The sequence below is a fragment of the Gopherus evgoodei genome, unplaced genomic scaffold (genome assembly GCF_007399415.2).
Source record: "Gopherus evgoodei ecotype Sinaloan lineage unplaced genomic scaffold, rGopEvg1_v1.p scaffold_48_arrow_ctg1, whole genome shotgun sequence".
Classification (NCBI taxonomy): Eukaryota; Metazoa; Chordata; order Testudines; family Testudinidae; genus Gopherus; species Gopherus evgoodei.
Genome location: NW_022060069.1, coordinates 1,411,464 through 1,421,546, shown reverse-complemented (window position 1 = coordinate 1,421,546; position 10,083 = coordinate 1,411,464). Strand labels below are relative to the sequence as shown.

The window sequence follows — 10,083 nt, the reverse complement described above, 5'->3', positions numbered from 1 at the left end:
ACCTTCATAGGCCTTTGCAGCATTGACTAGGCTGGACCATTCCAGGCCAGCTGCCGTGTCGGGCAGGGGCATCAGCCCCGGGTCGAGGCGTCTCGTGGGCTGGTCCCGCACGTCGCTCAGTGACAGCTCCGAGGCAGAGATGGTGGCTTTGGGGAGAGCAGAGGGGTCAGAGGAAGCTCGGAGCAGCGCTCTGCCCTGCTGCCAGCTCCCCCCCCAGGGCAAAGCGCAGCCTGGCAGTGAGCACCCCCAGCCTGTGGGTCAACCCATCACCCCGTGAGCACCTTGGGGCTGGTTGGCAGCATCCACATGCTCCAGCCCTTGGATCCAAACCCCCCTGGCTCCTGGAACGGACGCTGGGGCTGTGCTCAGACCAGCCCCACACACCCCACCCCGTGTGGCGCCCTTCTCCAGGACCTAACTGGAGCCTGGGGCGATCTGCCAGCAGGGCCCTGCCCCACGGCCGCTCGCAGGAATCAGGCCAGCGCTGGGGGGAGGGACCAACGTCCAAGCAGAGGCATGTGGGAGAGAGGGAAGGAAGGGGCCGGTCCCGTGAGGGTTCAATGAGACCCACCTGGGACTGGGTGGAGACGCCCTGGTTCTTCCCAGAGGGGGAGCTGCGCCCGCCTGCGGGCAGAACCAGCTCTTGTCTGCTAACAAGCACACGTGCAGCGTATGACATCTCTCTGCCAGCCAGGCCCCCGTGTGCTCCCGAGGAACCAGGACCACGGCAGCACCAACATCACACACTACCCTGCATGTCTCTCACATTCCACACCTAGGGACCCCCAACCACGGTACATCACTGCCCCCTTTCACAACGAGGGGAAGTGACACAGCCGGAATCACACAGCAGGCCAGGCTGAGCTGGGGAGAGAACCCAGGAGTCCAGGCTCCCAGGCCCCCTCCCCAACCACTAGACCCCACTCCCCTCCCAGAGCCAGGGAGAGAACCCAGGAGCCCTGGCTCCCCGCCCCCGGCTCTAACTACTAGACACCACTCCCCTCCCAGAGCCAGGAAGAGAACCCAGGAGCCCTGGCTCCTAGCCCCCGGCTCTAACTACTAGACCCCACTCCCCTCCCAGAGCCAGGGAGAGAATCCAGGAGCCCTGGCTGCCAGCCCCCTGCTCTAACCGAGATCTGTGCCATACTCACATTTCTTCTCAGAGAGGGCCCCGCTGCCCGGCTGCGGGTGCTGCCGCCGGGTGGGCAGCGTGTTAGACGGGTAGGTGCTGGTAAAGAGGACATCGCTGGGCAGGGACTGTTCGAAGCAGGTAGCGCTGGCATAGCTGGCGTCTCTCCTCCCGCTACATAGGCTCTCGTCTGATAACGTCCGCTGGAGAGGCTTCTGCGGAGACTGCCACAGAAACACAGTTACTTCCCGCTATAACCCAGGGTTACTAGCAGCATCGAGAAGCCGCATCGGAGACCGGGGTTGGGGACGGCACAGAACCAAGGTGAGAGCCTGTTCCTGTCCCAAAGAGCTCACAGTACAGTGTGGGAGGGGAAACTGAGGCACAGAGCAGGGAAGGGATTCACCCAAGATCACCCACCAGATAAGTGACAGAGCTGGGGATGGAACTGTGACGAACTGGGAAAGTTCTTAATGTTTTCTCTGAGTACTGTGTTGGTGCCTCAGTGTCCCCATGGCAGTTCTTAAGTATCTGGCAGAGCAAAGGGCCAGTGCACCTAAATGCTTGACACTCTGTCTCCTAGCAACTGATGGCCTGGGCCCCTCCCCTGCAAAGGTGCCAGCTGAAGGTGTTGGAGACAAAGGGATCAGGTGACCTCCTGGCCCGGGAAAGGGGCTGAGCAGAGAGGAGGGGCTGGGAGGGGTTGTTGTCTGGAGCTGGCTGGGGTCAAGGGTGGAGGGCAGACCTGGGGGTCTGGCTCACTGCCCCCCAGAATGGACCCAGCCGAGGGGTCCGGTTCGCTGTACCTACAAGCTCTGTTTTAGACCCTGTTCCTGTCATCGAATAAACCTCTGTGTTACCGGCTGGCTGTGAGTCACGTCTGACTGCGAAGTGGGGGTGCAGAACCCGGTGGCTTCCCCAGGACCCCGCTGGGGTGGACTCGCTGTGGGAAGTGCACGGAGGGGCAGAGGATGCTGAATGCTCCAAGGAGAGACCCAGGAGGTGAAGCCGTGGGAGCTTCTTGCCCTGAACAAGTCTGCTCCAAGAGAGAGGAGGCTCCCCAAAGTCCTGCCTGGCTTGGTGGGGAGCAGTTCCAGAGCATCGCCCGGTGACTCCGTGACAGGAACCCAGGAGTCCTGGCTCCCCAGCCCCCACTCCCTGCCCAGAGCTGGGAACAGAACCCAGGAATCCTGCCCACTGTAGCCCAACCACTGCTGTGGGGCCCGCCCTGTCGGTCTGCACCCACCATGGCTCTCTCTGGCTCCGGGCCCAAGCCATCCATAATTATGAGCTTCTTCAGGTCGTCCTCAATGGTGGACTTGTAGTTCTTGCGCGGGGAGCGCAGGTCCCGGAGCGACGCCCGCAGCCTGGGCTGCCCAAAGACGTTCTTGGTGTTCATGTCGATTTGCCTAGAGCAGCGTGGGAGGAGACGTGCTCAGAGACATGCTCCAGGAGCAGCCCCTGTTAGCCAAGAGCACGGCAGGCCGGATGGTCAATGCCCGTAGGTACGGGGCCACCCAAACCAGGTGCCCCGAGGCAAGAGGGGTGTGTGACGTTATTGATATAAACTGGGACCATATAGAACATGGGTTGCAACAAAGGTCCTGTAGTGGCACCAAATCCTAGGTAAAGGGGGTCATATAAGGTGTCTAAGGCCAGGTTACGAATTACTGGTTATGATTATGCTGTCTGTATGTCTGTATCATTTTGGTAGTTGAAGTTATGAATATTGGCCGTGTGCTGTCTGTATTTCAAACTTGTGTTGTGTTACTGGGAAAGATCCCAGACAAGTTGGTGTCAGATCTGTTTAGCCTGCGTGATGGCCCATTAAGGACCATCACCTACACAATTGTCCCATCGAGAGAAGGCCGTTACGCCCTGTGACTCAGCAGTGTGTGCAGAAACTGGCCCATGTGACTGCAAACTCCATTTTGCTGTAACTTTCCACAGCAGGAACAAAGAAGTGTTCTTACACCTGGAAAAGCCTATATAAGGCAGAGGCCTCATCTCCATTTTGTCTTCAATCCTGCTTCCTACCTCTGGAGGGACTTTACTACAAACTGAAGCTCTACACAAGGGACTGATGACCCATCCCAGCGGGGGATGCTCCAGAGACTTGATTTGAACCTGCAGTTTACTCCATCACTGCTACAAGCCTGAACTAAGAACTTTGCCATCACTGTATGTAATTGATTCCATTTAACCAATTCTAGCTCTCGTCTCTCTCTTTTTCCCTTTATGAATAAACCTTTAGAGTTTAGATTCTAAAGGATTGGCAACAGCGTGATTTGTGGGTAAGATCTGATGTGTATATTGACCTGGGTCTGGAGCTTGGTCCTTTGGGATTGAGAGAACCTTTTTCTTTTACTGGGGTGTTGGTTTTCATAACCATTCATCCCCAGGACGGGTGGCACTGCTGGTGATACTGGGAGACTGGAGTGTCTAAGGAAATTGCTTATGTGACTTGTGGTTAGCCAGTGGGGTGAAACCGAAGTCCTCTTGGTCTGGCTGGTTTGTTTGCCTTAGAGGTGGAGAAACCCCAGCCTAGGGCTGTAACTGCCCTGTTTAAGCAATTGGTCCTGAATTGGCACTCTCAGTTGGGTCCCGCCAGAACCGCATCATCACAGGGTGTCTGCCTGCCAAAGCCCCTGGGCGTTTACAGCCCTTCTGTCAGTCAGGAGACCCTCACCCCCTGCTCCTCTGAATCCTACGGAAAACTCTGTCTCCCCCAGTGCTCCAGCTGGATTCGGGCTTCACTTGTCATCTCTCTGGGACAGGAACAGGGACTCCATTTGTAAAGCGTCGAGCCCACGCAGGAGCGATGGAAACAATAATTTTCCTCAAACTTCTGCCTGGTGCGAGTTATTTGTAGGACAGCTGTGCCCACTGACCCTGGCCGAAATTAGGGCCCCATCGGGCTGGGGGCCGCCCACTGACCCTGGCTGAGATCGTGGCCCCGTTGTGCCAGGTGCTGCCCAGATCCCAACCGAGATCGGGGTCCCGTGCACAGGATCAGTGCAACAGTCCAAAGAGCACACAGTCTGGACAAACGCAGAGATAGGTAGGGAACTGAGGGACAGAACGGTGACTTGCTACAGGTCACAGCAGATGAGATGTGGGGCTAGCCCTGCCCAGTGGGCATGTCTGTGTAGGAGATTCACGGGTGGTGATTCGACAGCCTGAGCTGGGGCTGGCCCCTCCTGATGCCCGGCAGAGAAGGGCAAGAAAAGCTCTGCCCAGGCAGTGACTGGCCCAATTCTAGCTTTTCTGAGGTGGTTTTCATGCCCTGGCCAGCGCGGGAGCAGCAGCAGATCCAGTGGGGCCAGGCGAGGCCAGCAGCTGCGCCGTGTATTAGCCTTTGCAGGAGGCAGGGGAATGACTGGGGCCTGCGAGTGAGCAGGGAATGCCCTAACCCCAGGAATGAGGCCACAGCTTTGGTCTCCTTTTCACCCCTCAGCCCTGCTAGGTGAAAGGCCGGGAGCCACGGCTCCCAGATGCCTCTCGCTGAGCTGGACTGTGGCAATGGCAGGCCCACAGAGCAAACAAGGAGCCGTGGCCTCTCTGATGGCAGCGCCACAGTGGGCAGGCACATGGCTACCATCCTCTCTAACCTTTGACTTTAACTCGTTGTGCTGGCGTGGGCTGGCACCCACCAGGTTTGTGCACATCCTGCTACCACGCAGAGATGCCAGAGCCTTTCTCTGTGCCCTGTGAGAGGTGGCCCAGAGCAGGGGCCCTCCTGCCTTCCTGCATGGGGAGGTGGGGGAGACTCAGACCCCTCGTTCCAGCTCCTCCCACCCTGCAGTCAGTCCCATGTGCTGGCAGCAGCTGCAGACCTGCACTGGTGCCCACGGGGGGCCGCCCATGCCCACCCCCTCTGGTGCCAAGCAAGCGCTGCCCAGGCTGGGGGCAGGGAGCAGAATGAGGTGGTGGGCACCAGCTGGGAGCAAGCGAGGCTCCCACATGCAGACGGGCTCGGCTCAGAGCTCACGGCCCGACGTGCACCGAGGCAACGGACGAGAAGCGACTGAAGGCTACCGCCCGAGTGCCACTGACTTGGCCATGGCAGAGATCTCGCACGCCTGGCGCTCTGCTCAGCCCCATCCCACAGCCGGCAGCTCAGTGAGAAGCACTTACTTCTTTGGGTCCGTGGGGGTCTCCTCGGCTCTCTTCCACACCGACGCAGGTTTGTTCCTGCTGGGCTGTTTGGAAAAGAAGGATTTGGGGACAGAGGCAGACAGCTGGAAGGAGCTGGACTGGGACATGTGTGGGGGCCTGGGAGTCTCAGCCACGGGCGTTTTGTAACCCTGAGCAGGGCGGCCTTGTCGCAAACTGAAATTACTACAAAGTAAAACAAAGAAAAAAACCAAAAGGAAATAAATTCCAGGTCAGGCAGAAATCTGACTTCACCCCAGCACCAGTGCCCCTGGCTGGGCACAAGCCACACTGGGATGCCCCGGGGAGCCTTTCCTCACCCATTTGAAAACACTGCACCCAGTACAAACCCGGGAGTTTCTGGGTTGGGATTACAAGTCTGCTGCTCCACGGCGGAGCTGGGTTCGGGCCAGAGACTAGCACGGGGCCCAGTCTCTGGGGCTTTGGTGTCTCTGAGCATTTAAAGGGACACCGGCGCTTTACAAGCCAGCCCTGTCTGAGAACGTCTGACGGGCTGGTTTTATAGCGGGGCTATACGCAGGTGTGAGCAGGGACTTGAGACCCTCTAAAGGGCCGGGATTCAGCTGGGGCAGAAAGCCCGACTTGTGAAAATGGGGACCCCGGACAGGCACCTCCAGTTGGGCACCCCCAAATCACTCCTCACTGGGGGAATTGTGACCCCCAGAAGTTCGGGTGTAAAGGCTGTTTGGCTCGGAGTTATGATTCTGGGATGGTAACGGTGCTTTGAAGAGAATCACTTTCCCAGTTGCCCCTCTCGAGAGGAAATCAAGCAAACACAGGGGCTGTAAAACCCCAAACCTGGCAGGGAGTCGGGGCTGGGGCAGGAGCTGTAGCTGCTTTTCACTGTTTCGGTGGAACAGATCCGGTGTCCCATAAACACGGCTAAGATTGCAAACCTGGTGGGTGGAGATGAGCACCAGCTGACAAGCAGGATGTTGCCAGCTCATGAGATCTGGGGCGTTTGCCCCTTAGGGCCCAGCTGCTGGAGTCATGTGATTGGGGGGTTCAGCGCCTTGGTGGTTACAGAGAAAGGCCTGAAAGTGGCACCCCAGGAGCTCCCCAACCAGATGGTGAATACCGAGCCCAGCGGGGAGCAGTTTGGAAATTCCATGATTCGGGGGGCCAGGCTCTTGAGTTCTGAACCCTGGGGACTGGCAGTACAGTGTCAGCACCCAAAGCCACAGCTCCCCTTTCAGCCCATGCCCCAGAGGGGCGCCAGGAACCGGCTCTCTCTTCGTGGCAACTCTCAGCCTGCAAGGGAACACCCCTCCCCACCTCTCCAAAGAGACGATTCGTCCATTCAGGTGCCAGGGGTGCGAATCGGCTCGGCCTGCCGGCTTTGATGGAGTTAGGGCCGATTTACCCCAGCTGAGGATCCTATTTCTCCAGCACGGACCTAACGCCTTCAAAAGCTGCCAGGGCTGTTCCACTGCCCAGTGCTGCAGCTGAGCAGCGGGAGGGCTCCGCTGTGCTGGCTGTTACCTGGAGGAGGCTAGGGCCAGGAACCTGCTTTGAGCTTTGCCCTCCAGCCCCATGGCAGGGGCAGCCAGATGTAATTCCTCCCCCAAGCTGGGCCACAGAGAAGGCTGCAGACCCAGCGTCCAGAGGACACAGAACCCCGTCTGCACCTCGGAGCCTCAGACTCTGCATGAAAGCAGCATTATTGCAGTGGTACCGGGACACCACTCAGCAGATCTGAGCTACGTTTCCGCCAGGCCTCAGCCTCTCCCCCGTCTACCTCTCGGAGGTTTCTGGGAATTTTGCGTGCTCAGACCTCCCCAGCCAGCATCTCTCACCCAGACTGGCACAGCACGTGACCAGAGATGCTGCCCAGCTCCAAGCACCGGCAGAGGGAGGAAGTGGCTGGCCAAGGGACTAGCTTTTCCCCAGTTTCCACCTCTGTCGGTCTCCCAGCAAGAGCTCAAGCAGACCCAGGAGCCTTCCCATCACTGGTGGTGGCGGGGTTCCCCTGCTTCCCTCCCATCCCCACGCCCAGTGCTCCGGGCTGCGCAGGCCGGGTTACCTTGGCTGCTTGAAGAGCTCACTGCCATGGCTGGGGGCTGCGGCAGGCCCGGCCGCGCTGGCTCCTGTTGTGTACATCTTCGGCCGGTAGCCTCGGCTCTGGCTGCCTGCGCTGACGGTGGGCGAAGGTTCCCTCCTCTTGCCCCCGCTCTCGTAGTGGGCAGAGCCCAGCAGCGCTTGGGGCGGCCCCAGGCGGGAGGGCTTGGCGTAGAGCGTGGTGTCAATGCCACTGTCGCTGGAGCCCCCCTTGCAGACGGAGTCTGGCTCGCCCTCGGCAGGGTCCAGCGCATCAGACCAGCGTTCGTCACTGTGCCGGCTGGAGGCGCTGCTGGACAGCGTGTTGCTGCTGGAGTGGCTGGAGTACAGAGCCTCACCCTGCAAAGAGCCATGCCAAGGGTCACTGGAGAACAGCCCCCAGGACGCCTGCTGTGTGCCCACCACTGAGGGCTGAGCCCCGCCCAGCCTTCTCCAGCCAGGGACCCCCTCGGGAGAGCCAGGGGGCTGGGGCACTGGAGAATCGCCCCCCGCACGCCCGCTGTGCGCCCACCACTGGGGGCTGAGCCCTGCCCAGCCTTCTCCAGCCAGGGACCCCCTCAGGAGAGCCAGGGAGCTGGGGCACTGGAGAATGGCCCCCCGCACGCCTGCTGTGCGCCCACCACTGGAGGCTGAGCCCCGCCCAGCCTTCTCCAGCTGGGGACCCCCTCAGGAAAGCCATGGGACACTGGAGAACAGCCCCCCGCATTCCTGCCATGCACCCACCACCGGGGCTGAGCCCCGCCCAGCCTTCCCCAGCCAGGGACCCCCTCGGGAGAGCCGGGGAGCTGGGGCCCTTTCAGGGGCTGGGTCTGGGGAAGGCGGGTGCAGCCCAGCAAGTCGGCTGGGGCCACATCTGAGTTCACGGGCACACAGATTAGCAGCACTGGTCTCGCTGGGGAGATCATGGGGACGGGGTGCTCGAAAGCATCACCCAGAGCAGGACGGCTGTGCCCGGCAGGTTAGACAACAGCCATGCCCAGAATACATTGCAGCCCGCTGCAGAGACGGTGCAGGGGAGGCCGGCCCGCTTTGGGGATGCGAGGGAGCAGAGCAGAGCCAAGCGGCTCCATTGCTCAGCCGTGGTGCTTGCAGTGCCTCTCCTGCTGACAAATGGGTCTAACTGGACCAGTGACGTGCTCTGCCCTGGCGCTGAACGCTCCCGGAGACGCTCTCAGAGGGTGTTGCTCTCAGGTCATAGCACGGCCCTTCCTAAAGCACACAGTGTTGGGAACCATGCTGACCACACAGCCTGGGGCAACACTTTCTGCCTGGCCGCCACCCCCAGAACAGCTCCCCTTCAACTGGGGGCAGACGCTGACACCAGGCTCAGCTTCCCTGGGATATCTGCCCCCAGGCAGTTGCCTCCCCTCAGACTAGGCCCCTATGAACCGAGCTGCCTGCTTCTCACCGGGGAGAGCCAGGATGCCCCCGCGGCTCACCAGGGCTGGGGCAGGAGTGGGGCAGAGGGAGGGGCTTGCATGCTAGAACAGCTCCCAGACAGGGCACTCCCCACCCTTCCGAGGGGCTGCTAGCCAGCCGGGGGCCGGGGAGAAGCTCCACTCACTCTGGAAGGCCGGTTGGGAGAATCCTTTCCTGCCAGCTCCTGTCTGCTGGGCCGCTTGCTTATGCTGCTCCCCGTCGCAGCAGGGAGCCTGGACTGCACTGGCACGTGCCACAGGGGCTCTGCAACAATCCACCACCGCGCCACATCAGGAACGACACGCACAGCAGGCTCCCTGGATCCCAGCGCACCCACCAACAGCCTACCCCGCCCTGCCGTGAAAGGCAGGGAGGGGGCAGCTTTAGGGAGCTGGTAACTAGCCGTGGCTACAACATCGGCCCCAGCAATCGGAGCCCCTAGGGGACAGGGCCCTGCTCCTCCCTTGCCCAGCGCAGCCCAGCCCCTGTTAACGCAGCACTGGGCTCTCCCAGAAGGAAGAGCTCTCCCGCTCACCACCGATGCTACTTCCCGGCCGCACACAAGGGTTTCCAGAGAAAGCCCCGCCGAGCCGCACCCTAAGCCACACTGCTGGGGGGACCCTCCCAGGGAGCGAGCAAGCCAGGGCCACGGCAGAGCCTGCTGGCGGGTGCTCCGAGCTGGTGTGCTCACAGCTGTGCTGCCTTAGCCAGATGGTGGCTGGTCGGAGGGATTTTGCTTTGTTCATAATCCCGCCGAAGGAAATCCCCCTCTTGCTCTCCCATTGCTGATAAAGACCAGCCGTGTGCGGCTGCTCCCTGCGTCTGTTCTAAGGGCTTGTCTCGGTCTCCCCTTCATGCTGAATGGGGCTATGGCCTCATTCCTGCAACCCCCCAGCCTCACTAACGTTAGCCTGCTCCTTGGCTCACCACCTGAGGGTGGGGAAGAGCGGGGACGCGGAGAGGGGAACATTTTCAAAGTGCCCAGGTGACAGCCACCTAAGTCCCATTTCCAAAACATGCAGGGAGGTGCCTAAGTCACCTAGGTGGTTGGAAAATGTGCCCCAGACAGGTTGAGACGTACCGTGAGTCAGGGCTGAGCGGACAGTCTGAGATCCCTGCTCACAGGCAGAGCTTGGCACCTCCACCTGGTCCCCAAACCACCTGTGCCCAGCAAGCCTGGGGCACGTCCCCAGACACCGTGGCCAAGAGAAGCCAGCCTGGAGCAAAGGGTGGCTCAGCAAGGAGTAAACCATCCGCCACAAAACAGCCCCTCTCAAGAGGGAACCAATCTAGTCCTAATT

The 10,083-nt window shown here is 60.4% G+C and overlaps 1 protein-coding gene across 9 annotated transcripts in view; it reads right to left on the bottom strand.

The window, feature by feature from the left end:
* SIPA1L3 (signal induced proliferation associated 1 like 3) overlaps nt 1-10,083 on the bottom strand; it is a 124,753-nt gene that overhangs the window by 6,071 nt on the left and 108,599 nt on the right. For 8 of the 9 annotated variants that reach the window (XR_003998265.1, XM_030546669.1, XM_030546668.1 and 5 more), the window contains 6 exons: nt 8,928-9,046; nt 7,329-7,702; nt 5,267-5,470; nt 2,376-2,538; nt 1,152-1,353; nt 3-146 (listed from right to left, as the gene is read on the bottom strand). Coding sequence is in view for 8 of the 9 variants with exons in the window: in XM_030546669.1 (XP_030402529.1) it covers nt 3-146; nt 1,152-1,353; nt 2,376-2,538; nt 5,267-5,470; nt 7,329-7,702; nt 8,928-9,046 (1,206 nt within the window). In the remaining variant the exon portion in view is untranslated. Of the gene's footprint in view, nt 1-2; nt 147-1,151; nt 1,354-2,375; nt 2,539-5,266; nt 5,471-7,328; nt 7,703-8,927; nt 9,047-10,083 lie in introns of those variants that run through there. The other variant, XM_030546675.1, reaches the window with a different exon arrangement.